This window comes from Nannospalax galili, unplaced genomic scaffold (assembly GCF_000622305.1).
Source record: "Nannospalax galili isolate Female #2095 unplaced genomic scaffold, S.galili_v1.0 scaffold675, whole genome shotgun sequence".
NCBI lineage: Eukaryota > Metazoa > Chordata > Mammalia > Rodentia > Spalacidae > Nannospalax > Nannospalax galili.
The window spans coordinates 1,779,399-1,806,457 of NW_008337205.1; the positions used below are offsets into that span (position 1 = coordinate 1,779,399).

The following is a 27,059-nucleotide window of genomic DNA, read 5'->3' on the forward strand; positions in this document are numbered from 1 at the left end:
TCCAGGGTGGGTTTGCCCCCTCAACGAGCTGAGGATGGGCTTGGAGAAGTGGATAGGGAGTCATGCAGAGAAGGCATCTCCCACCATTTTAAAGGCATCTCCCACCATTTTCTTCTCCCACAGAAATCCTGCCTTTACTAGTTCCACAGTATGTGGTACCTGCAAAACACGTTCTTCCTGCTTTTCTTGGACACGGGCTCCTAATCCTCCTGCAAAGGGTGCAAATCCCAGTCTTAAATCCAATACGTTGATGACATGGGCTGTATGTCACAGTCTGGAACAACCGGGATGATCTAGTGACTTGCGGTTTAAGAGCACGAAAACACCAAACCCCTTCTCACTGAATTGAGTGACGGGCTTAAGAATGGAGCATGGTCCATTCTTGCCCCCAGCATGTAAAATGTGTCTTTACAATAAAATGCATTTAAAAGTTTAGTGCAACCCAGGTGTCGCGGCACACACCTTTAATCCCAGCACTCAGGAGGCAAAGGTAGGCGGATCTCTGAGATTGAGGCCAGCTTGGTCTCCATAGTGAGTTCCAGGCCAGCTGGGGCTACAAGGAGACCCTGTCTCAAAAAGACCAAAATAAATAAATAAAAATTTAGTACAGGGAGGCTCATAGGCAGTCTTCTAATCCCGGCTACCCAGGAAGCCTGAGGCAAAGGACAGTCTGGACAATTTAGAGACCGTGGCTCAAAATACATTTTTTTGACGAGAGCTGGGGAGGGCTAGAGAGATGGGCATACTGATTTTGCAGAGGACCCACTGCTTTCCCAGCACTCATGTAGGGCAGTTCATACACAGCTGTAACTCCTGCTCCAAGGGATCTGATTGCCCTCTGCTGGACTCCACGGGCACTGTACTCACATGCACATAACCCATTCCCCCCCACACTATACACATAATATAAAAGGGGAAGTGCTGGAGATGTAGCTCAATGGTAGAGTGCTTGCCTTACATATGAGGAGAGGCCCTGGGTGAAAGAAACAAACACAGACACAGTTGGGAATACAGCTCTCAGTGATGAAGCAGTTGCCTAGCATGTATGAGGCCCTGGGTTCATTCCCCAACATCAGAGGAAAAAATATCTACACATGGTGGCATATTCCTTTAATCCCAGTGCTTGGGAAGTGGAGGCAGAGTTCAGGGACAGCCTCAACTGGTCTAGGATACATTAGATCTTGTCACCAAAAAAAAAAAAAAAAGAGCAATAATGTGTAAATATTTAGGATAGAGTTAAAGAATTTTTTTCTTTTGGAGAAAAGGCCTCACTATGTAACCCTGGCTATCCTGGAACTGAGAGATCCACTAATTATGGTATATACCACCATGCCAGGCTCAAGAATCGCAAAAGTTTTTTTGTTCTTTTTTTTGGCCTGGAACTGACTTTGTAGAACAGGTTGGCCTTGATCTCACAGATCCTACTGCCTCTGCCTCCCAAGTGCTCCCAGCACTTTGGAGGCAGAGGCAGACAGATCTCTGCGTTTGAGGCCAGACTGGTCTACATAGCAAATTCCAGGCCAGTCAGGGTTACATAGTGAAACCCTGTCTCAAAAAAAAAAGCCAAAAACCAAATTCTGATCTTGGTTCTGTCATTTTCAAACATATTCCCTGGGAAGCTACTTCTCAGCTGTGTAGTTCCACAAGTAGAGGCAATCAGTGGGGCCAGAGGTTAAGAGCACTGGCTGCTTTAGCAGAAGACCTGAGTTCAGTTCCCAGCACCCACATGCGACTAACCATTAGTAATTCTATTTCCAGGGGATCTGATGACGCCCTCTTCTGACCTCCACAGGCATTGCACAACACGTGTGCACTTGCATACATGCAGGCAATACACTCATACACATAAAATAGAAGCAATAAAATATTTTTTTAAAAGAGGCAATCAGTAATAGTCATGCTTGTATTGGGCTGCCGTTGAGACTCATGAAATAACAGACTTGCAAGTGCTTTGTAAACTCTTCAGGGATTATTTCAATGGGAGGAAGAAGAGACAGCATTGGATAACAAACTGTAAAGATAGATGTCAGAGGAAGTGACGGATGGGAACTGAAATCCCAGCAGATGTTTCTAGGAAAAGTCAACAGTCGGTAGTCACAGTGGCCGAGAGCTCTTGGATGCGCCAGGCACTGCAGGCTTTGCACAGGATGTGCCCATCCAGCGGATAGCAGCCTTGACACTCACCCTCAGAGGACAGCAGCAGCCCACACTCCTGTTGAAAGAAACAACAGCTTTTTATCAACCTAAGACCTCTGGGTCTTTTCCCCTTAACGAGCACTGCAGACTCTAAACCCCTTGCTCTTCCCCAGGGCCACTACCTCACACTTGTAACAGCCAATGTGAAAACTTCGATCCAGGGCAACGATTCTCACTGTCCCCTCCTGACCTGGTTCTGGCATGATGGCTCCACCACACACTGAGCACCGTGGAGCAAACTTCCTGGAATGGAAGGGAACAGGTCCTTTCAGGTCCCAGAGCTTCAGGGGATGCACAATGGAGCTCAGAGAATGTGGGAGGGAGAGGAAAATGGTAGGAGTTGGGGGTTTGATCATGGGTCTTGTGAACTGATGTCGAAGAAAAGAGGAGCAGAAGTTGGAAAAAGAAGGAATAGACCTTAGGGTGTGAAGGAGAAAGGCTAGAGCTAGGAAGGGAAGGTTAGGCATTCTGAGACCAGGCAGAACCTGTGGAAATCCTCAATGCAGTGGATCTGGCTGGTGGCATCCACTGTGAAGGGAATGCCATCTAGGCCTCGGTGGCACACCACACAAGTGAAGCACCCAGGGTGGTAGGCCTTTCCCATAGCCCGCAGGATCCGGTCCAGGATGGGTTCAGAGCATGTAGAACACTTCTCCAGGGTGGCCTGATGAGAAGAGGGCAGGAAGGTGAGAGAGGAGAGACCTGGTAGCTGGGAAAGCACACCACAGCCCACCCATCTGTGTGTATAGCTTCCTGCATGGCATTCAATAAAAGGAGGACTTGAGCCTTCTAGCACTGTAGCTTCTAGACAAGGAATTTAACCTCTATGAGCTTCCCTTTCCTGTAAGATGAATCAGTAGTAACGCCTGCTTCTTACGAATGTTACCTGACTTCCACAGATTACCTTAACTCTGAAATATGTTTTAGCTGGGCATGGTGGCACACAGCTGCAATCCCAGCTCTGGGAAGGCTGGGGGAGGAGGCTTATGACTTCAGAACCAGCATGAACTAGGTAATGAGAGTCTCAAAAACAGATAGGTAGGGCTGGTGAGATGGCTCAGTGGTTAAGCTGGCTGCTCTTGCAGGAGACCAGGGTTCAGTTCCCAGCACCCACATGGCAGCTAACAACAGTCCATAACTGGGACTCCAATGCCCTTTTCTGGCCTCTACAGGTATCACACAACATAGACGCACTTTCATACAAGCACGGTAAACACTCATACACATAAAGTTTTGGGACGTTTGCTGTTTTGTCTTTTTTGACAAAGGATCTCCCTGTGGCCCCAGCCGGCCTCGAACTCACCGAGATCTTCCTGCCTCTGCCTCCCAAGTGCTGCCACCACACCTGGCTTCATACACAAAAAGGTTTTAAAAATTAATTTTAAAAAAAGATAGGTAGAGAAATAGCCTCCCACTTGCATGAAATTTTTGCTCTTCTGTCCTTCAGCTAATACTTAGCTATTGAATTCCTTCTTTTTGGTCTGGGGCTGTAATTCAGTTGGTAAGAGTGCTTGCCTAGCACATATGAAGCTCTATATTCCAGCCCCAGCACCACATAAACCAGGCATGATGGCACATGCCTGGAATCCTGTACCCCAGAGATAGAGAGAGAAGGATCAAGAAATTAAAGATTGGGGCTAAAGAGAGGGCTCAACAGTTAAGAGCATTGGCTGTTCTTACAGAGGACTGGGCCTTGGTTCTTAGCACCTGTGACCCAGTTCCAATGGACTTGACACTTTCTTCTAGCCTCCCAGGGCACTGCATGGATATAGTGCACTTACATGCATGTACACAAAACATGCATACATATAAACTAAAAATAAATATTTTTTTTTCTGCTCTTTTTGAGATAGGGTTCCCTGTAGCCCCAGCTAGCCTGGAATTTGCTATGTAGACCAGGCTGGCCTCGATTTTACAGAGATCCAGCTGCCTCTGCTTCCCAAGTGCTGGAACTAAAGGCATGTGTCACCATGCCCAACAAATAAATTTTTAAAAATTAAAAGACATTCAAGGTTTTAGGTCTTCCTTAGGTATATACCAAGTTTCAGGCCAGCCTGGGCCACATGACAGCCTGTCTCAAAACAAGCAAACAACAAAAAAGAAAACTATGTTCTTCTGGATGACTGAGTGACTGATTAGTTTTTGGAAACAGGGTCTCCTGTGGCCCAGGCTGGCTTCAAACTCTGTAGCTGAGGTTGGCCTCAAATTCCGGATCCTCCTGCTTCCTCTGGAAAGAGTACTGAGATTACAGGCACAAATCACCAATACAGCTCCCTTCTTTCTTCATATACTTCAGCTTGAAGTCTCCAGCTTCAAGCCACCCACCCCACCCACCTCTCTGTCTTCTATGGATTGGTCATCTGGTCCCATTGATGGGAGCCCTCCTGCACGCCTCTATCAACCAACCACTTACCACATAGCAACTCTCACAGTAAGCCCTCCTCTCCACAGCATAGAAATGCTGGCCCCGGAGCTGGGCCCGACAGGTAGAACACACAAAACAACCAATATGGAAGACGCGGTCCAGGGCCACAACCCCAGCCCCATCTCCAACCACATCTTCTCCACAGCCACCACACCGACCTAGGGACAGGAAGAGACAAGATCAGCCTGCACAGACCCAAAACAGACCGGCTCTTCCCCTTTCCCATCCTACCCACCAGGTCAGCTCACCAAAGTACTCCCCGCTGGCCGGGTGGCTCATGTCGTGGACCAACTTCTTGGTCAGTCTCTCCAGTTCCTCTTCTGGAGGCTGGCTCAGGGGGACCTAAATTGAGAATCAGGGCTTCTTGGTGATGCTGTAAATAATCCCTAAGGTCAGGCCTCAAAAATCTCATCTGAGAACATAGCTCAGAAGCCAGTGGAGGACCTCTGGCCTCCTCCTCTCTGGACATCCTGACCCTTGATCTCTGACTATTCTAAAAACCAGGATTTTTTTTTTTTTCTTTTTCTTTTTGAAAAATGGTCTCATTGGGCATGGTGGTACACTCCTTTAATCTCAGCACTCGGGAGGGAGAGGCAACCAGATCTGAGATCAAGGCCAGTCTGGTCTACATAGTGAGTTACAGGCCAGCTGGGTGGGGTTATAGGAAGATCCTGCCTCAAACAAACAAAAAAACAACAATCGATAAATAAATAGAAATCAGAGTCTCATGTAGCCTAGGGTGGTCTGGAACTTGTTATATAGCCAAAGATGGCTTTAAGCTACAGATCCTCCTGCCTTCATCTCCATCATGCCTCACTTACCTGATACTGAAGGTTGAACCTGGGGCTTCATGCATGCTAGGCAAGCACTCTATCAACTGAACTACATCCTCCAGCCCTAAAACCAGTATCTTAAGTATCCCCCAGCCTCCATGACACCCGTTCAATGCCCAGTTAGTTACCTACAAAGACCCCAAGCCACACAAGTCCCATGACCTACCTGGAGCCCGAGTCCACCTCCTCTTCCTCCTCCTGCAGGGCAATGCACCCTAGCAGCTTCTTCCTTACCCCCTGGTCCTGGCTCACGGCTCCTATAGCCAGGCCCCCAGACTTCACCTCGCCCTAGGTGAGGAAAGTGGGGGCCAGGGAGAGGCCCAGAGGCCTGAGAGGTCCCCCTCCTAGGCAGGCCGCAGCCTCTCACAGGTTGAGCCACTTTCACTTGTACAGGGAAGGCGGGACCAGCTGGGGTGCTGGCGGTAGCATAGGAGGCTGGAGTTGGACCCCCATAGGGGGATGCTGAGGCTGGAGTCGGGCCCCCATAGGGGGATGCTGGGTGCATCGGAGGTGGACCTCCACCTCCGTTGGGCTTCAGGGAGCCTGCCCCGTAAGCAGGGGGTGGAGGGGGCTCATAAGCCTGGGGGCATAAGCAAAGCAGAGAGTGAGTAAGGCTGGATCCAGGACCTACGCTTGCCACGTGGGAACCCCAGGGAATCAATGGCTTTTGACAAGGTTAAGGGAGAGAAGGCCTGATAAACTAAGCAGCTCCTGCTTCCTCCAGGCTGGTATGTAAGAGGGCAGATGGAGAGTGGAAGGGGTGGACTGGGCCTGAGAATCCAAAGAAGGGAATGGAGGAGTGGAGACAGAGCCCAGGAAGTCACCTGTCTGTCTGGTCGTCGCTGGGTGTGACTGCGACCCCCGTCCAGATCCGCCAACATGCTGGTGAGCGAATCTATCTCAGCATCCAGGTTTCCGGGGCGGACAACCCCCCTGTCTGGGGGGATCCCCTGAGAACAGAGCCAAATCAGGGAGAAAGGATAGAGATCACAACCCCTTGGATTCCTCTCACCTTTGCTCTGGGAGGTGGACCCCCGCACATCCCACCTTCAACCCCAATTCTCACCTGTGGACGCTGGGAGGCTCCATGGGACCCCACCCAGGCAGGCCCCCTATCCTCTGGTCCCCCAGGAGGCTGGTAACATTGTTCAGATGGGAGGGGGCAAAAATTGACCCTGGGGTGGGGCTGGAGTGCTAAAGGAAGAGAAGAGAGGTGGGGATGGAGAACTGGGGGCACCTCGTGGAGGCTTACTTTCCTCCTCTGGGTGGTTCTCCTCCCCACGCACCTGGGGGTGGAAGGGCAGGGGCCGCAGGCTTGGTAAAAGGACCGCAGGGAGCAGGCAGGGGGGGCGAGAAAGTGAAAAAGCGTCGGGGGGGATCCCTTACCTGCTCCGTGGGCTGGTGGTGGTCCCAGGGAGCCACGAGGGTGCGCTCTCCCCTGAGGGGCTCTGGCCGGCTCTAGCTGCTTCGGGGGAAGCCAGGTGGGCCCCGACATGGCCTGGAATGGGGGTACTCCACTCCAGACAGGTCAGGGCCCCCACAAAACTCTGAGCTTGTAGCCTCGACCCCGTCCCCTTCCGGTCCTACAACTCGTTGAAGACTCCAGCAAAGAAACTTTCTGGCTTTTTTTCCCCCTTCCTCCCCAATTTTGGGGACAGCCACGCCCCCTGACGTCACCGCATTCCTAGGGGAGGGTCACGTGGCCCCCTAGGCCTTAATCTGCGATCCTTCCCTTTGCTGGCCCCCTCCTGCTAAGAGGGGAGGGTTCTCCTCCTCAGCCAAGTCACAGGGTGGGCTGCGGCTCGGAGAGCAAGGCTCAGGCCCCAGACAACTGGTCCCAGGATCCCCGCCCCAGGCCCCGAGTCCCGGTTCTGCACGTGGCAGCCTTGTGGCGGCTGTAAGGGGGTTGTCCCCACCCCCCTTACAGACGTCTTCCTTCCCACCCACCTCCCTCTTATCTACCCACCAGCAAAGTTCAACCAGCCCATAATGTTTTGGTCTTTTATTCCGGGTCAGCAGTTAGAAAAATAAAACAAAACACAAACATCACCACCTCAGGAAGTGGAGGGCGAGGGGGACAGTGCGTCTGTAGCCAGGATGGGGACACTGAGGTAGCCTAGAGTCACACAAGAGACCAGCCCCTCTGGTCAAGGCACCAGTGAAGGGAGCGAGGGGCAGGCTAGGAGGAAGGCTGCGATGCTCTGCCCTGCGCAATGGGGTCAGCCACCCAGAATTAGTGTACTATGTGACCCCTCCCAAAGGAGGCCAGAGGCCCCTTGAAACATCCTCCGTCGGGTGGGACCCATGAGAAGCCCGTTGTTCAGAATGGGCCTGGGCCCTCTGAAAGCAATCCTAGATGAACTGGCATCAGAGATCGGTACAGGTGACCGGGGTGACACCGTGAACAAGAAGAGTGGAGCCCAGGTCTCGACTCAGAGTCTCCAACAGCGCCAGGTAGCGGGGATAGCGGGCTGGATCAGCAGGAGGTCGAGGCAGGTAGAGGAAAGTAAGGGCAGTGGAGGGTCCCTCTTCCCCATCCCTTCCTTCAGGTCCCCCGGGGCCTCCTCCTGCGCCTCGCCCCTGCTGGGCCCGCACCAGGGCGTTGGCACTGCAAGCCAAGGCCTCAGCCTCTGCATCTCCCCTGCCACCATTCACAAAGTCTCCCTCCTCCTCCTCCTCTGGCTCCCCAGTCCTGGCCCCTTCGCCCCACACCACCTCTTGCACCTCAGCCCGGATCCTGAGTTGACTCAGCAGGGCCCGGAGCCTCCCCTCCGCTGCCCCAGGAGCCTCCCTAGACCCCAAGCACAAAAAGATCCGGAGTCGGGCACTGTGCCATGCAGGTACCATACTTAAGATGGTGGCCATCTGCAACAGGAAGAGGCCACAGACATCCACGTAGCCGGGTCCACCCCGGGGCCGCAGCAGGTTCAAGGGCCACACGTCCACGTGATGTACCTGACCGCTGCTCCCCGATCCCCGGCTCAGCCGATCAGGGGGCAAAGCCCCACAGGCGCGGGCCAAAACGACATTCTTGTTCATCTTAAGGGCATCTGCCACCGTGGCCACATAATCCTGGGGACTGAGAGCCCTGGGGCTCCCAGGAGCCCGTGGTGGAGGGAACAGGGTGCTCAGGGCTGGGGACCCTCCTTCTCTGGTCCCCTCCACCGGCTCGGAGAAGGCTGGGTCTGTCAGAAAATGGTCCTGGGGTGGGGCGTCATCATAGAAACCAAGGACCAACGTGTTGGGCTTCATGCCGCCTGGGGGCAGAGAGGGGAGGCAAGAAGGGACAGAGATCAGGCTATGGACTGAGTTCACCCTCACGCTAACATGCCCCCACCCACATGTGTGTCAGTCCTAAGCTATGGCATCCCACTGTCCTGGGCTCTTAAAGCAACACTATACACAAGTTTGCACAATGATTTAGCTTTCTTAAACACTTTCACACACATTTGTTTGATTATCCCAAGGACTAATCTCCACTTAAATAAGCAAAGCTTACCTTAGGAAAAACAAATCTTTTTTTCATACTGGAAATTGAACCTACCTACCGCCTTATACATGGGAGGCAAGCTCTATCACTGAGCTGTATTCCCCAGTCCCATCTTAGATATTGTTTGTTTAGGCTTTTGGTTGGTTGTTTTCTGTTTTGTTCTTTTTCCTTCTTCTTCTTTTTTTTTTTTTTTAAGAGAGAGGGTCTCACTATGTAGCCCTGGCTGTCCTGGAACTCACCATGTAGACCAGGCTGGCCTCAAACTCACAGAGATCTGCCTGCCTTCTGAGTGCTGAGATTAAAGACTTGAGCCACCACACATGAGGCTGGGTGTTTGGTACTCCTGATCTTCCTGCATCATCCTCCCCAGTACTGGGATTACAAGCATTTATCATCGTCACATGAAGTGTATGCAGTACTGAGGATGGAGCCCAGGGCTTCATGCATGCTAGGCATGTAATCTACCAACTGAGCCATATCTGCAGTTTGGAATTTTTTTTTTTTTTAACTAAAGAGCACTAGGGGTCTACAGGAAGAGTTTGCTGTTGTCTACTGCAATCTTTTAATTTTTTTAAAAAGATTCCTTTTTATTTATTTATTTATTTTGGTCTTTTTGAGACAGGTCTCCCTGTAGCCCCAGTTGGCATGAAACTCACTATGGGCCTCAGGCTGGTTTTGATCTTACAGAGATCTACCTGCCTCTGTCTTCCAAGTGCTGGGATTAAAGAGTTGTGAAACACCATGCCCAGCAGATTTCTTTATTTTTATTTTTGCTTTTAATTAATTAATTTTTTTTTGAGACAGGGTCTCCCTGTAGCCCCAGCTGGCCTAGAACTCACTATATAGACCAAGCTGGCTTTGAAGTCACAGAGAGTTCTTGTTTTGATCTTACAGAGATCTACCTGCCTCTGCCTCCCGAGCGCTGGAATTAAAGGCATGTGCCACCATACCTGACAATTTCTTTATTTTTATTTTATGTGTATGAGCGTTTTGTGTGTTATGGATAGAAGTGTATGCAGTGCCCAAGGAAGCCAGAAGAGGATGATGGATCCCCTGGTAACTGGAGTTACAGACCATTGTGAGCCTCCATGTGGGTGCTGGGAACCAAACTCAAGTACTCTGGAAGGGCAGCCAGTGCTCTTAACTGCTGAGCCAGCTCTCTAGCCCCTGTCCACTGCAATCTTTAAGCAGCACATCTTTTTCATTTTAGGAGATGTAACCTCAACCAGGCATGACAGACTGAATCTGTAATCCCAGCACTTGGGGGGCTGAGGCAGGAGGATTGCTATGAGTTCAATGCCAGCCTGGGGTACATACTTTTAGGCAGCTTAGGCTACAGAGTGAGACCCTATCTCAACCAGGAAAAAAAAATTAATTGAAAAGGAGATTCGAATTCAATTCCACTGGGCAAATGAGCCATCTTCTGTAATTCAGGCTTAAATTTGCAACCCTCTTTCCTTAATCTCCTGAATAGCTGGGATCACAGCCTGTACCACCAGACCTGACTAAAAACAGATAGCCTGCCTGATCATTCAAATTCATGACTTCAATTACCAGGGAAGCAGCATCCTAGACCTCTCCAAGGGTGGGTGGGGAAAATGCACTGGGCCTTGCAATTTACTCCTATTGCAAAGCTCTGAGGATGGTGTTCCACAGCCTGGTACCCATGAGGAAATAAAGTGTATCTGCAGGCTTACCAAGGGCCTGAATCCTGGAGCAAGAGCTTGTTACCTCCTTTGAAACTTGCAGCAACGCTATGAGATAAATATTATTCTTTGCCTTTTACAGATAAGGAATCAACCTCAGGCCCCATGCAGTGAAGTCACTGACCCAAAGCCTCAGGGCTGGTAGGGCATAGGCAAGGAGATGAACACTGTCTTCCCACACAAGAGGCTAGTCTCTGAGCCACCCAGCTGGGTGTGGACCAACCTCAATGTTGCAAATCACTGTCTTAGAAGCCCCAGTGGTGTAATAGATAAGGCACTGGCCTCTCAAATCTCTGTTCATAGTTTATGTGCCTAGGCTGGCCTTGATGGATCAGAAATCCACCCACCTCTACCTCCTAAGTGCTGCACCCAGCTAACCTTATTTTTTACTATTATTTTCTTGGGGGTATAGATGTTTTACCTGCATGTATGGAGGTACTCGTGTGCAGTGTCTGTGAAGGCCAGAAGAGGGTGTCAGTTCCCCAGAACTGGAATTACAGGTGGTTGTGAATCACCCAATATGGGCATTGGGAACTGAACCCAGGTCCTCTGCAAAAGCAGCAAGTACCCTTAATTGTTAAGCCATCTCTCCAGACCCACCTTACTTTTTCTGAGACAGGGTCTCTCACTGAACCTGCAGCTCATGGCTTTGGGTAGGCTGTCTCGCCAATCAGCCCCAACAATCCTCCTGTCTGTGCCCCTCACCCAGCACTGAGATTATAGAAGCTCACTGCTAGGCCCAGCTTTTTGCATGGGTTCTGGGGATCCAAACCCAGTTCCTCATGTTGTGCAATAGGTACTTTACCAACTGAGCCATCTCCCTAGCACCCCGTGTGTGTGTGTGTGTGTGTGTGTGTGTGTGTGTGTGTGTGTGGTATATGTGGATGTGTGCATGAATGTGTAGGTGCACATACATCTGTGTGCACATTCATGTAGAGACCAGAGGTCAAGGTCAGGTATCTTCTATTACTCTCCACCTTATTTTTTTAAAGATGTTTTAAAATTTTTATTATTTTTAATTATGTGTTATGTGTGTGTCTCTGTCTGTGTGTGTGTCTGTGAACTTGAGTGCAGATACCCAAGAAGGCAAGAGGCACCGTATCTTCTTGGAGCTGGAGTTACAGGCAGTTGTAAGTCACCCAACATGGGTGCTGGGAACTTAACTCAGGTCCTCTGCAAGAGCAATACCTGCTCTTAGCTGCTGAGCCATCACCCCAGCCCCTTCATGCCTCCATATAATTTTGTGAACACAGTGACCCCTTTGCACAAAAGCTGAGCTGGGGCTCTGAGGTACTCCAAGGACAAGTCACACTCAGTAACGCGCCAAACCTCTCAGCAGAAGGGAACTCCAGCTGCAATCAATCACCCACCATCCTGAGCTTTTACCAGGCTCCTGCTTCCAACTGAGCAGGGCAATGTCCAGTTCTGTTGATCTTCAGCCAGACTGCAAGTGGAGAAGGAGGTGTTCCTTCAGGTGACAGGCACTAGTCTTGGGGCTGAGGAGGCAGCTGAGTGTGGGATTGGTGGTGCCTCGGGGAGGCTTGCATTAAAGGCTGGAGCCAGCCTAGTAGCACAGGCCTGTAAACCTAGCTACTTGAAAGTTAAGGCAAGAGGGTCTCAAGTTCAAAATCTGCCTGTGCAACTTAGTGAGACTGTCTCAAAATAAAAAGCGAAAAACAAAGGGCTGAAAATGTAACTCAGCAGTATAGCACCTGCCTAAGATCCCCCAGTGAGGGGCCGGGGGGTGTGGCTCAGTGGAAGACCACCTGCCTAGAATCCCCCAGTGAGGGGCCGGGGGTGTGGCTCAGTGGAAGACCACCTGCCTAGAATCCCCCAGTGAGGGGCCGGGGGTGTGGCTCAGTGGAAGACCACCTGCCTAGAATCCCCCAGTGAGGGGCCGGGGGTGTGGCTCAGTGGAAGACCACCTGCCTAGAATTCTCCAGTGAGGGGCTGGGGGAGTGGCTCGGTAGTAGAACATCTGCCTCCAAGCATCTGCCTAGAATCTCCCAGTGAGGGGCTGGGGATGTGGCTCAGTGGTAGAACACCTGGCTAGAATCTGAAGTAAGGGGCTAGGGTGTGACTCAGCAGTAAAGCATTCGCCTAGCATAATAAGCAAGATCAGAGGTTCAATCCTGAGTAGGGGTTGGAGGGGTGGGTGTGGGTATAGCAAGTGTCACAGAGCTGGCAATGTTCCACTCTATCAAAAGGCATCACCCCCATACACCCTCCAGCATCCTTCATGGTAATAAGAAACCCAATATACCTCTTCCTACTACATTGACTGTATTTTGTTGGTGGTGGTGGTGGTAGTAGGGTCTGGCTATATAGCCCAGTCTGACCTAGAACTTCCACCTCAGCCTTCTGAGTACAGGATTGCCAGCATGTGCCACCATACCCAGCTTCCCTATCACAAATCCTCTTCAGCCTGACTCAGTTGGCATCTCTCCACAAAACCTTTGCTGACCACATCAGTATTTAGTGGCCTTCCTTTCTTTCCAACTTTGGTGGTTAGAGACCATGTATTTTATCTGTAGCCACACCTCCCAAACATATCAGATTTCAGAAGCTAAGCAAGGTCAAGCCTAGTTAGTATTTAGATGGGAGAAACTCTATTTTGTTTTATTGTATGTTTGTTTTTATTTTTGTTTTCATTTTTTTGAGACAGGGTCTCCCTGTAGCACCAGCTCACCTGGAACTCACTATATAGACCATGCTGGCCTCATTCTCACAGAGATCTGCCTGGCCTCCTGAGTGTTGGGATTTAAGGTGTGTGCCAACGCGTCCAGTTTGAGCAGCTCTGTTTTGATGGGGTGGCCCAAGACTCAAATAATTCTCCTACTTTCCCTAAAAAATACTCTTCAAAGCCCAAATACTCTCTTAATTTTTGGATCAGTGAAAAGAAGGAACGAGAGCTAGGGATGTGGCTTGATTGGTAGAGTGCTTATGTAGCGTGCATAGAGCCTGGGTTCCATTCCCAGCACCTCATTTCACGGTGGGGCACACCTATAATCCTGGCCCTTGGGAAGTGGAGGCAAGGGGATTAGAAGTTCAAGGTTATCCTCAGCTACAATAGTAAGTTCCAAGCTAGCCTGGGCTCCATGAGACCATCTCAAAAAAATTAAAAGAGGGGAGGGCACTGACATGTCTCAGCAGGTAAAGGCACTTGCCACCAACCCTGATCACCTGAGTTCGATCCCAGGATGTATGGAGAGGAAGAAGAGAACCAGTTCCAACAGTTGTTTTCTGACTTCCACATGCTCACCATGGCACATGTGCCCCCACCACATACATACATACATACATACATACATACATACATACATACATACACACGAAATAAAGGAATAAATGTAATTTTTTAAAAAGCCAATCACACGTATCAGTACATCTCCCTGTCTATTCTGAATCTTATTAGACCTTATGGCCTGCTGCCTGCCATTGTTATCTTTGAATACAGTCTTATCTACACTGTATAGTGATTTCCTTAGCAGTTTGCAATCTAGCTGATTTCCTGGACAAATGGAACAGAGATTGAAAGGGGCCTCTGAAGCAGCCTGAAGGGAGTGAGGGTGTAGCAGCTCACCAAGGCCAGAGATCCGCAGCAGATGCTGAGCCCCCTGGCGCACAGAGGGTGAGAGGGTGAGATCTACGAAGGCTTTCACTTGGGCACGGTCCACCAGGCTCAGCCATGCCCCATACTGTGGCTGTACTGGATCTGATGGCAGGGAGTCTGCAATGGAGGTAAAGAGAGAAGAGGGTAATAGGCACAGAGGCACAAGTGGGATGCCAGAGCTCAGGGGGCTGAGGCAGGAAGATCACAAGCTCAAGGCCAGCCTGGGCTACATAGGGAGACCCTATCTCATACAAAACAAAACAAGAGCTGGTAATGTAACTCAGTAGTGGAGTATTTGTCTAGAATGTGCAAAGTACTGACTTCAAGCCTCAGTACTACAAAACAGGAGAGAGGGGCAGGAGAAAGGAAGGAACAAAGGAGGGAAGGAGAGAGAAAGGGAAGGAAGAGAGGAAGGAAGGGAGGGAGGGAGGGAGGTAAAGAGAGAGGGAGGGAGGGAAGGAAGGAAGGAGGGAAGGGAGGAGGAAAAAAGGGAAGGAAGGGAGGGAGGGAGGTAAAGAGAGAGAGGGAGGGAGGGAAGGAAGGAAGGAAGGAAGGAAGGAAGGAGGAGGGAGGGAAAAAGGGAAGGAGGAAGGAGGAGGAAGGAAGGAGGAAGGAAGGAGGGGGGAGGGAGGAGGAAGGGAAGGAGGGAGGAAGGAAGGAAGGAAGGAAGGAAGGAAGGAAGGGAGGGAGGGAAGGAAAAATGGAAGTGCAACTATGGGCCAAGCTAATTTATTTTTTACTAGAGCTGGGGCTATAGTTCAGTAGTAGAGCACTGGCATAGAATTTCCTAGTGAGTAACTGGGTATGTAGCTGAGTGGTAGAGCACCTGTCTAGATCCCTCAGTGAGGGGCTGGGGACATGGCATAGCACTACAGCTCCTGCCTAGACTCCTCCATTGAAGGCCTAGGGACATGGCTCAATGGTAAAGCACTTGTCCCAGTAAGGGGCTTGGGAGTGTAGCTCACTAGTAAAGCACCTACCTAGAATCCCCCAGTGAGGGACTGGGAACACTAGCATGAGCAAGGCCTTGGATTTTTAAAATTACTCTTTCACTGAGTTCAAACCCCACATGGGTCTAGACTTCATGAGGTACCTGAGGTAGCAGAAAGGAATAACAGGATAGAGTGAGAGGGTCACTCACCAAGGTCTCCCAGGGTGACATGGCCCAATACATAGAGCCCCCCCTTCTTTAGTTGATTGGCCAACCGCAGCAGAGGCAAGGCACCTCTGGGGTTTCCCACCAGGAGCAGCAGCTGGGGCCTCCAGAACTTCACATGTTCCTTTCGGACATCCAAGCGGAGCAGGTACTTCCGCACCTGGGAAGTGGAAGGAGGTGGCCGAGAGAATGAACTCCAGTGAGCTGGCACCATTCAACTCTTCTCAGACAAGAACACCAACTCCTGTCTGGATGGGAGCTGGGGTGCTTTCCAAGACTTTCACCCTTCCTCAGGGGTTCCCCACCTGGTGGAACAGCAAGGCCTGGCTAACGTAGCCCCAACTGCTGGGTCCTCCTCGTGCGGTGAGAAGAGCAGAAAGCAGGCCCATGAGAAGCAGGGACCCGCCAGCTGCCCCAGGGCTGATGAGGAACATCATGAGTAGACAGGAGGCCACCCCCAGCAGGCAGGTGTGCCAGGAGAACAGGCTGAAGGTAGGGCTGGGATGGGTAGAGAGAAAGAAGAGAGAGAACTCAGGGCTGGTCCTGATCACCTGCCTGTCACTCCAGGCTCCAGCCTACCCCTCCATTCCACCCCTGGGGCTCAGTCCTTCCTAGTCTTCCACCTTGTCTGGTAAGGTATCTGTTTCTCACCGGAAGTTGGGGGCTGAGGCCCACTCCAGACTCAGGCATGACAGGTCCACTGCAGCATAAGCCACCAAGTAGAAGACAGTGACCACAGCAGCCAGCGTGTTCAGCTTCCCAGCCAGCAGCACCAGCTGCATAAGGACCAAGAGGCAGGCATTAATCCAAAGTGCCAATGCCAGCTGGGCGTGGTGGCACACGCTTTTAATCCCAGCACTCAGAAGGCAGAGGCAGGTGCACCTCTGTAAGTTCAAGGCCAGTCTGGTCTACATAGTGAGTTCCAGGCCAGCTGGCACTACAGGGAGACCCTGTCTCAAAAAAACCAACAAAACAAATAATGTCAAGGCTCCCCCTGCAAGGTCTTTGTATCTCAAGATGTGCCAAGGAACCATATACAGTGCCAAGACACCACACACAATCACACATAGTGCCATGGTGCCCCCAAGAAGTGTCAAAGTACCCCACAGAATGCCAGAGCATTCCCAGCTCTCAGGATATAGGGCAACAGTCTCTCAAGTTGAAGTCCAACATGGGTTAGACAGTGAGTTTAAGGTCAGTCAGAGGTATACAGCAAGACTGTATCTCAAAACACAAAAAGATGAGGGTGGGGGATAGAGCCCAATGGTAGAAAACTTGCTTAGTATGTCCAGGACACCAGATTTGATTCCTAGGACTGCAAAATAAATTAATGAGTTAAATGTGGTTGTGCACGCCTTTAATCTCTGCACCGGGGGTAGGGGTGGGAGGCAGAGGCAGGTGGATCTCTGTGTGTTCCAGGCCAGCCAGGGCTACATAGTTAGATTGTCTCTAAATAAATAAATAAATAAATAAATAAATAAATAAATAAATAAATAAATAAATAAATAATAAAAATAAGCCCATGTTCTCTTTTTCTGTGTTTTTTTGTTTTGTTCAGTTTTTTGTTTGTTTGTTTTTTGTTTTTGTTTTGTTTTGTTTTGTTTTGTTTTTTGTCTTTTTGAGACAAGGTCTCCCTGTAGCCCCAGCTGTCCTGGAACTCACTATGTAGATCAGGCTGGCCTCGAACTCACAGAGATCCACCTGCCTCTGCCCTCCGAGTGCTGGGACTAAAGGCGTGCGCCACCACGCATGCATGTATGTAAAGGCATTCATGTCATTAACGCCCGAGTGGCCAAAAAAGGGCATCAGATTCCCAGAACTAATAAACAAACAAACAAACAAAACCCTGTGGGGAGGAGGCAGGTATAATACATGCCTGTAACTCTAGCACTTGGGAGGCAGAAGCAGAAGGCCTGCAGCAGGTTTGAGGGCAGGTCAGCCAGTGCTACATAGTGGGACACTCATCAAAATAAAACAAGTTCTGGAGAGATGGCTCAGTGGTTAAGAGCACTGGCTGCTCTTGCAGAGGACCCAGGTTTAGTTCCCAGCACCCACATGGTAGCTCAAAACAATCTGTAACTCCAGTTCCAAGGAATCTGATGCCCTCTCTGGCAGTTGTGGGCCTTGCACAACATGGGTGTACTTACATACATGCAGGCAAAACTTTCATACAAATGGAATAAAAATAGATTTAAAAAAAATGTTTTTTAAAAAAGGAAGACTTACCTGCACTAGGCCCCAGGAATACAGGACAGCACCCCAGGGATTGCCCCCTCCAGACACCACCTTAGCAGGTGCCAAAATGACTCCTGTAAAGATAGAATCACATCAGATGAGTCAGCCTGGGCCTAGGGCAGACCAAGAAAGACCAAGAGGTTGAGCCTGGAGCCAGGACCAAGGACACTGAAGGGAACACACCAAAGAGGTCATCCTGGGCCAGGGCATGCAGGATTCGGGAGGCGCCAATGAGAGAGCTCATGGAGGCTGAGAGTGCGGTGGCATAGATGCCAATCAACACAAGTGGCGGCCACAGGCTGATGGCACGGAAGAATCCATAGTCTTCCTGTAGCAGGGTTCTAGGGGAGAGGAGAGGGAGAAGGAAAAGGCTAATCAATGAACATCATCATAGGGTCCTCATGAGTAAAAGTGCTTATGACACTGTATGGCTAAAGCTGTGTTTTAAAGGGGCCTTGTAATTCCAGCACCCTGGAGGTAGAGACAGGGCGATTGGGAGTTCAAGGCCAACCTCAACTACATGTGAGTTTGAGGCCAGCCAAGGTTCCATGGGACCCCCGTCTCAACAAAACAAACAAATGGATGGCTGAGATGGCTCAGCAGGTAACTGAGCCTGCCATCAAGCCTGAAAACCTGAAGTCAATCCCCCAGAAGAATAAAACCAACCTGAAAGTTGTTCTCTGATCTCTATATGCATGTCGTGATACATGCACACCCACAAATACAAAAAATAAATAATGTTTTTAAAAAACCAAAAAACAAATAGGTGTGTTGGTGCTTGCCTTTAATCCCAGCTCTCAGGAGGCAGAGGCAGGCTACATAGTGGGTTTCAAGTCGGCCTGAGCTACAAAGTGAGAACCTATCTCAGAAAATAAAAAATAATGGGCTGGACATATGGCTCAGTGGTTAAGAGCACTGGGTGCTCTTGTAGAGGACCTGGGTTCAGCTCCCAGCACCCAGTATGGGAGCTAACAACCATCTGTAACTCTGATTCTAGGGGGTCTGATGCCCTCTTCTGGCCTCCATAGGCATTGCACACATGTGGTACACTTACATACATGCAGACAAAACACTCATACAAAAAAATAAAAATTATTAAAAAATACATTGGGTATATATTAATAATAAAAAAGTTCCATAGTTTTTGTGAGGTTTTTGTTGTTGTTGTTGTTTGCCTTTTTTGAGACAGGGTCTCCTTGTGGCCCTGGCTGGCCTGGAACTAGCTCTGTAGACCAGACGGGCCTTGAACTCACAGAGCTCTGCCTGCCTCTGCCTCCAGAGTGCTGGGATTAAAGGTGTGCAGCACCACACCTGCCATAGTTTTTTTTAAAATGGCATTCAGTCATGTGTGGTAGCATGGTGGTGCATACATTTAATCACAGCACTCGGGAGGCAGAGGCAGGCAGATCTCTGTAAGATCAAGGCCAGCATGGTCTACATAGTGAGTTCTAGGCCAGCTGAGGCTACAGAAAAAAAAGAAATCCAAAAAATGGAGCTGGGTCCTAGGCCAGGCATGCTATTTGTGTCTGTGATTCTATCATTCAAGAGGCAGAGACAGGAGACCAGAGTTCAAGGCCAGCATGGAGTGCAGTGCAAGATCCTATCTCCCTAACAAAACAAAGAACTAGAGAGATGGCTCAGCGGTAAGAGCACCTGCATCCCAGGACCCACTTAAACCAAGTGTGGTGGTAACTCCAGTGCTGGGGTGGGGGGATTCAAGGGCAGAGACAGGAGGATCCCTGGGGCTAGCTGGCTGCCAGTCTAGCCAAAACTGTTGAGCTCCAGGGAGTTCAGGGAGATCCTAGAGGAATAAGACACAGAGAGATAGAGGGTACCTGATGCCCTACTCTGGCCTCCAGGAGGGCAGGTGCACATATACCACTCACATATACCGCTCCCCCCAATGCATAACACTTTTTTTTTTTTTTTTGGTCTTTTTGAGACAGGGTCTCCCTGTAGCCCTAGCTGTCCTGGAACTCACTATGAGACCAGGCTGGCCTTGAACTCACAGAGATCTGCCTGCCTCTGCCTCCCAAGTGCTGGGATTAAAGGCGTGCGCCACCACACCTGGCACATAACACAATTTTTAAAATTAAAACCAAAACAGAGAAAGAGCTGAGTCCTCCCTGCTGACTGCATCCCTCATCTCTAGGACGAGATTGCTACTGTGTATCAAACCCAGGATGTTCTCTTGGCTTTCATTATCTTTGAGCTACTTGGGTTTCATCATTCCCAATAGCACATTTATAAGAGGCCAAAATTGTGTACAAATACAAATTATTAGAAAGGTGAATTGGGCATGCTCTGTGCTCGCCTGTAATCCCAGCACTTCAAGGCAAAGACAAGAAGATCACACATTCAAGGCCAGCCTTGGCTACATAGAGAGTTCTAGACCAGCTTTAGCTACCAGAAACCCTGTCTCAAAGCAAACAAACAAAAACAATGAGACTGGGGATGGGAGAAACGGTTCAGTGATTAAGAGCACTGGTTGTTCTTGCAGAGAACCCAGATTCCGTTCCCAGCATCCACATGCAGTTCACAACTGTCTATAATTCCAATTCCAGAATATCGGGCACTGCACACATGTGATACACTTACATACATGCAATCAAAACACTCATACACATAAAAATAAAAATAAATAAGTCAAATGAACAATGAGGCTAGAGAGGTGGTTGAACAGTTAAAAGTCCTTGTTGCTCTCACAGAGGACCAGAGTTCAAATCCCAGCACCCATAACTCACAACCACCTGCAACTCTGCTCTCTGGGGATCCATTGGGATCCAATGCCTTTTCTGACCTCCATGGGAACCTGTACTCAGGCACACACACTCAAAGTGTTTACAACTGGTGACAGAATGGCTCTGGCCACGTAACCAGTCCTCCTCATGGGTAACACCCGCCTTCATCTCTCAATGGGAGAAACCTGCTCCAATAACCCACCCCATTGAGGGTCTAGCCTCTCCCTCTCCCTCTACCACCCACCTGTCACAGGTGAAACTGGAAAGGAAGAAGAGCAGGATGTAGATGAAGAAGGTGTAAGCAACAGCAACAATTGTGCCCAAGGGAATCGCACGGCTGGGGTCCTTCAGCTCCCCTGGGTGGAGGGGAGCACACAGAAAGAGGTCAACCCTCTCATCATCCCCCTACATCCCTCAGTGTGGCAGCCTTACCACCACCACCACCCCGACATACACAAGAGCAGTTCTCACCTGACATGTTGGCCCCAGCCATGATGCCAGTACAACCATTGAAAAGGACAGCAAACACACTGGCAAACGTCATCATGGCTCCTGTGGTGTAGTCCTCAGCGTAGCCAGCTGAGGGGTTTGTCCCCAGGGAGGAAAAGGTATCAGTATTAAGAATCTAGGCATGACCTGCCACACCATTTCACATTCCACAAATGTTCCCCTTCCCTCCACTGCCCTCACTGAGCACAGCATCCTTGTGTTGCCTGCACCCCATTATCATCTCTCCCTTCTTACAGGCGAGAATGCATTCCTCTTTCTCCTGAATTCCACCACCCAGCTCAGAGCGTCTCAGGGTCTCCTCTCCCCTGCCCCCCCGCCCCATCCCCAGCAAGGTCAAGGTTAGGGCTCCTCTCTCTGTTTGAACCACACTTGGAGTCTTTATTTCTCTCTCCTTCCTTCCTTTTTTTGGTTCTTTTGTTTTGTTTTGTTTGCTTTGTTTCTTGGCTTTTTGGAAATAGGATCTCACTAGGTAGCTCTGGCTGGAACTTGCTATGTAGATCAGGCTGGCCCTCAAACTCAGAGATCTGCCTGCCTCTGCCTCCCAAGTGCTTGGACTAAAGGTGTGTGTCACCATGCTCTGCCTTCCTTTTTTTTTTTTTTTTGATAGGGCCTTGTGTAGCTCAGGCTGGCTTTAAACTCATTAGTTAGCCAAGGACGACCTTGATCTTCTGATTCTCCTACCTTCACTTCCTGAGTACTGGGATTATAGGTATGTACCGCCATGCTTGGTTTATGTGATGCTGGAGCTGGAAGCCAGAGCTTTGTGCATGCTAGGCAAGTACTTCACCAACTCAGCCCCAGCCTAGTTCCTCCAAGGATTCTTTTTAGTTTTAGTTTGGGGTTGTTTGTTTGTTGTTTGTGTTTTGAACCTGCAGTACTAGATATCCTGGAACTCGCTTTGTAGACCAGACTGGCCTCAGTCTCACAGAATTCCACCTGCCTCTGCTTCTCCAGTACTGGAACTAAAGGTGTGTGCCACTATGCCCAGCCAAGGATTCTTTTTTAAAATGATCTATTTGCCGGGAGTGAATCCCAGCATTCAGGAGGCAGAGGATGATGGATCTCTGAGAACGAGGCCAACCTGGTCTATATAGCAAGTTCCACGCCAGCTGTAGCTACAGGGAGACCCTGTATCAAAAAATAAGACTTATTTTTATTTATCTTTATTTATTATTATTTTTAAAATATATTTTATTTTTATTTTACAAAGTTTCATGTTTATGAATGTATTGCCTGAATGCATGTAAGTGCACCCATGTCATACAGCTATACAAACTATACAAACTGAACCATTTCTCTAATCCACTTCTTAGTCATTCTTATCTCAGAGAGTGATGTCTGAATCCTTTATTTTGGGGGGTTTATTTTTATTTTTATTTATGTATGTGTCTGTGTGTGGGTATGCCAGATGTGTGCAGGTCCCTGAGAAGGCCAGAAGAGGGCATCAGATCCCTCTGGAGCTGGAGTTACACAAGATTGTGTGGGTGCTGGAAACTGAATCCAGGTCCTTTGCAAGAGCAACAAGTGCTGTTAACCGCTGAGCATTTCTCCAGCCCTTCCTCCAGGGATTCTAAAGCCTACCCCTCACTCAAGGCCCCAACACTATAGTGTTCAACTCACCGCCCAAGTTATCCTTCAGGGTGCTGCTGTTGAATCCAGTGAAATGGCCAAACCGAGGTGGCACAGAGGAGCTATTGACACCTGGTCGAGGAGCTAAGGGGACATCCCTGGGTCCCACTGCCACAAAGCTGACCAGCACTGACGCAAGGGAGCCGGAAACCAGCAGGAATGTAAGGAAGGAGGCACGGGCATAGAGTCCTGCTCCCAATGTGCACACACCACCCACTAGGCCCAGTAGCAGGGAGCCATAAAGCAAATTCCAGCCGTAACCCTGGGGTAGGACTCGTAGCCCGTTGGAGCCTGTGGCATCTAGAAAGAGGTAGGGATAGAATTAGAAGGCCTGACCTCAAGAAGCCTCAACTATGACCCTTCCACGCCATCTGTCCACCTCTGTTCTCAGGTTAACCCCAGCATCTTAGTTCTCCCTGGCGTGTACCAATTTTACTATGTCAGTTTACAGAATATTAGGCTGTTATCTCTGACTAGAACCAGGTGTGTCCAACCTTTTGATATCACATGACATCTACAAAGTTCACACTCAAGAACTGTGCAATCAAAAAACAATTCACAAAGGGTGGGTGAGCTGGCTCAGTGGTGTCTGTGGCCAAGCCTGACAACTTGAGATCAATCCTGGAGACCCACATGGTAGAAGGAAAGAACTGATTCCCACAGATGTCCTCTGACTTGTACACACAGGCTATGGCACACATGAGCATGTATGCAAACACACATTCACACACATAAATAAATGTAATTAAAAAGTAATTAAAAGAGCTGGCCATGGTGTCACACTTCTATAATCTCAGAACTTGAGAAGTGGAGGCAGGAGGGTGAAGGGTTCAAGGCCAGCTTCTAGAGTGAGTTCAGATCCTTAGCACCGTTGTAAAAGCCAGGCACAGTAGCAAGGATCCTTAAGCCAGTGCTGGTACCACTGAGGCAGGCAGATGCTGGGAGGTAACTGGGAAGGCAATGTAGCCCATCAGTGAGCTCCAGGTGCAGTGAGAGCCCCGTCTCAAAAAAAAGGAAAAAGAAAAGAAAAAGAAAAATGATGAAGCCAATCATGGTGACCCGCACCTTTAATCCCAGCCCTCAGGAGGCAGATGCAGGCAGATCTCTGTGAGACTGAGGTCAGCCTGGTCTACACAGAGAGTTCCAGGCTAGCCAGGGCTACACAGTAAGACTTGTCTCAAAAGTAAAAAACAATAAAAGAAAAAATAAGCATCTAAAAACCTCTCATAATGTTTTAATTAAGTTTACAATTTTGTGTTTGGACTATTCATAGATATCCTTAGCTACATGTAGTCATTTGTGGCCAGAGGGCTGCAGGCTAGACACATCTGGTGGCTCTAAGCTTCCCTGTACACAGTGCCAATCAGTGGGATCCCCACAGGTGCTACAGTGGCAGACCACACAAAAAGGGAAGGGTCCAATAAGTGCATCTTCCTAAACCATGTTTTGTCCTTCATGAGCCCACAACCCCACACCCCAAAACCTCAGCATTGCCTAGACCAGGTTGTAAGGAGAGCACAGACCAGCCCCGAAGACATCCAGAACAGACTCCACCAGTCCCAGCAGGGACACGGCACAGCCGCAGACGTTGGCGAGGTAGAACATGAGGCCAATGCTGCCACCAACCTCAGGCCCCAGGGTCCGGCTGATCATGACTAAAAATGGAAGCATTAAGGGAAAAGAAACAGAAATGGAGGAAGGAGCCATGGGTCAATCTTTCTGCATTTGGCATCCAGGCCTGAGCTACTGCAAACATTAGCTCAGCTCCCTGTAACAATGTACCCACATCTTGTTTCTGCACAATTGACATACACTGGGAGCTCCACTTTCTTCCTCTGGCCAGGCCAGTTCTTTATCCTGTGCTGTAATTCCAGCCTTCTTATTTTCATTTCATTTCATATTTATTATTTTCATTTTATGTGTATGAGTGTATTGCCTGAATGTGTTGGTGCACCTGTGTTGTGCAATGCCCTTGGAGATCAGAAGAGGGCATTGATCCCCAGGAACTGGAGTTAGAGATGGTTCTTAGTTACCCTGCGGGTGCTGGAAATTGAACCCAGGTCCTCTGCAAGAGCAGCTAGTGCTCTTAACCACTGAGCCATCTCTCCAGCCCCTATTTTTTGTTTTTTTGAGCTAGAGTTTCACTATGTAGCTCTGGCTGGCCAGGAACTTCCTATATGGGCCAGGCTGGCCTCAAATGCAGAGAGCCACCTGCCTCTGTCTCCTGAGTGCTGGAACTAAAGACAGGCACCACCGCCACGTGTGGTGGCGCAGGTCTTTAATCCTGACACTCGACACTCAGGAGGCAGAGGCAGGCGCATCTCTGTGATTTCAAAGCCAGCCTGGTCTAAATAGTGAGTTCCAGGCTAGCTGCGGCTACAGGGAGACCCTGTCTCAAAAAGAAAAAAAAAAAGCCATGTGCCACCACACCCAACAAATAAAATCTTTTGCTTTAAAAAAAAAAAAAACAGCCTGGTGTGGTGACTCACACCTGTAGTCCCAGCACTTGGGAGGCAGAGGCAGGGGGGTTGCTGTGGGGTTCACGCCAGGCCGGTTTACACAGTGTGTTTCCCGACCAGCGGGGGTACAGGGGGAGCCTGCTTCCAAAAAAAAAAAAAAAAAAAAAAAAGAAAAAAAAAACCCAAGTAACTGATGACATTGTTAAGAAAGCAGATAATGGTACTAACATGGGGCAAAGTGCTGGTCACAGTCACCATCCCTGCCTGCCTGTTCATCAGGCTGGACCTATACTCAGATGGAGGATATGGGTGGGCCCCTTCTACCAAACAGAACAGCGGAGGCCTAGTCCACCCATGTTGAAGGATACAGTAGGCTCCACCCCCTCGCACAGCTCCATTGGTGGCGATGGCACAGACAGAGAGGACAGTGAGTGCCAGGATGACATAGGCAACCAGGAGCATGGCCAGGGCCTGCAGCAGCCCAGCATGGCCCACCACAAACCCTGGATAGGAGGAGCAAAGCAGTTCACAAAGCCAGTCACATCCTTCACCCCAACCCACACCCCACCGGGCAGTCCAGGGGAGTTCCACGAGTTTCACAGCAGAGCTACACACAGGGCCACACACGGGGTCTCTTCATCTACTAGGGACCCCTCCTCCCCAGCCTCAGTCAGTTCTCTACCCAGAAAGTCCTCCCCAAACTCACCAATCCTGAGGAAAACGACTATACTGAACATAGACAGGACTGTGGGGACCACCACACCCAGAAAGGTGGAGAGCTTGCGGGCAGAGGCCGCCCCAGGACCTCCAGCCCCATGGGCAGGCAATGCAGCCCCTTCTTCCCCCAGGAGCCGGTAGGCCAGCAGCGGGGAGCTCTCGCTGGCCATGGCTGTGAACGGTGGAGGAAGCCTCGGATGGGCTAGGTGGCCTGTAGAAGAGATTTTTAGTGCATGGATGGCAGTTCCACGAAGCCTCTCCTCTTAAACCAAAAACAAACACCCACATCTTCCCCCAAAAAGAGAGTTGGAAAGGAAACAACACACACACACACACACACACACACACACACACACACACACGGAAACTCAAAAGTACCCCAGCGACTTCCCCACGATGGGGCACACTGGAGCACACCTCTGTATGCGTATCAGGGTCCCTTCCATCTCCCGGGGACTGCACCCCCCGTATCCCTCGGACTAGAGGTGACAGTGGATCTTCAAAAAGGACACGGATTTCCCCCCTCGGAACCCCTCTCCTGACAGTCGGGTGTCTCCAGCCTCTCTCCTTAACTAGCTGTCAGAGGGGAAGCAAATCTCCCCAAAGGGAAGTTAGTTGCCACCCGTATGCACCTCCCCCTCCAATCCTGAGCTGCCCCCTCTCAAGTTCCCCCCACCTCATCCACGGGCAATAAGAAACTTTCAAATCTTTAAAGCCCCAGCCTTCATCACTCTTGTCTCTCCACCCATCTCAAGCCCTGTCCTCTCCAGATCCCAACCAGATTTTTCTCATCCCTGCGAGGCGCCCCCACAAACTCTATCAACCCAAACAGAGCCTTCGATTGTCCAAACGCACAATGCAGGGCTCTTGCATCGCGCCACACAAGGGTCCTCGGAGTCCTCCTCCCCCACCCACCGGCCCCTGTCCACTTGCTTCTGCATACTGGATGCCTGGGGGCCTGGGATTTCGCTCCAGCCGGCCAGGCGCACCCTGCAGCTGGGTGCGGCAGGGGGTTCACTCACCACCCAAGGCACGCAGCTGCTCCGGGGTGATCCCCGCGAGTCTGGGGGTCTCCGCCACGCAGGGAGGGAGGCCCTGGGGGCCGGAAAATGCAAGCCGGCTACCGGGATGCCAGGCCCGGGAGCCTGCCCTCCCCAGCAAAGCGTCCCATTGGTCCTGGACTAAGCCCCGCCCTCCGTGGGAGTGGTCTAAGCAAAGCCCCGCCCCCACGCTCCCCTAGATGCCAGTTCCTGCTACAGACTCCACGTGCGCACCGGTGTCATCTTCTGTAAGGCTGTGGGTCACGAACCCCCAAGCTCCCTCCGTGACCCCGGTGCTAACTTGCTCTA

General features: G+C 50.1%; 2 protein-coding genes across 3 annotated transcripts; both read right to left on the minus strand.

Moving 5' to 3' along the window:
* Positions 1–1,867: 1,867 nt before the first annotated feature.
* On the minus strand, positions 1,868–7,260 carry Trip6 (thyroid hormone receptor interactor 6). The gene is made up of 9 exons (XM_008832332.3): positions 6,841–7,260; positions 6,521–6,648; positions 6,279–6,404; positions 5,621–6,034; positions 4,870–4,963; positions 4,610–4,779; positions 2,682–2,860; positions 2,319–2,439; positions 1,868–2,212 (listed from the first exon to the last, which is right to left on the minus strand). The coding sequence occupies exons 1-9, from the start codon at positions 6,947–6,949 to the stop codon at positions 2,081–2,083; spliced, it is 1,473 nt and encodes a 490-aa protein (XP_008830554.1). The 5' UTR covers positions 6,950–7,260; the 3' UTR covers positions 1,868–2,080.
* A 181-nt stretch (positions 7,261–7,441) lies between these two features.
* On the minus strand, positions 7,442–26,865 carry Slc12a9 (solute carrier family 12 member 9). Of its 2 annotated transcripts, XM_008832333.2 has the most exons (14): positions 26,733–26,865; positions 25,700–25,921; positions 25,362–25,496; positions 24,058–24,189; positions 22,526–22,834; positions 20,867–20,974; positions 20,640–20,751; positions 17,838–17,995; positions 17,646–17,728; positions 16,071–16,195; positions 15,725–15,917; positions 15,405–15,579; positions 14,234–14,380; positions 7,442–8,711 (listed from the first exon to the last, which is right to left on the minus strand). In XM_008832333.2, exons 2-14 carry the CDS (start codon positions 25,878–25,880, stop codon positions 7,822–7,824), a joined length of 2,748 nt encoding a protein of 915 aa, XP_008830555.1. In that variant the 5' UTR covers positions 25,881–25,921; positions 26,733–26,865; the 3' UTR covers positions 7,442–7,821. The 2 variants fall into 2 exon arrangements, with proteins under 2 accessions (XP_008830555.1, XP_029419047.1); XM_029563187.1 differs by lacking the exons at positions 24,058–24,189; positions 25,362–25,496 and having other exon boundaries at positions 7,822–8,711; positions 26,733–26,863.
* Positions 26,866–27,059: the final 194 nt, after the last annotated feature.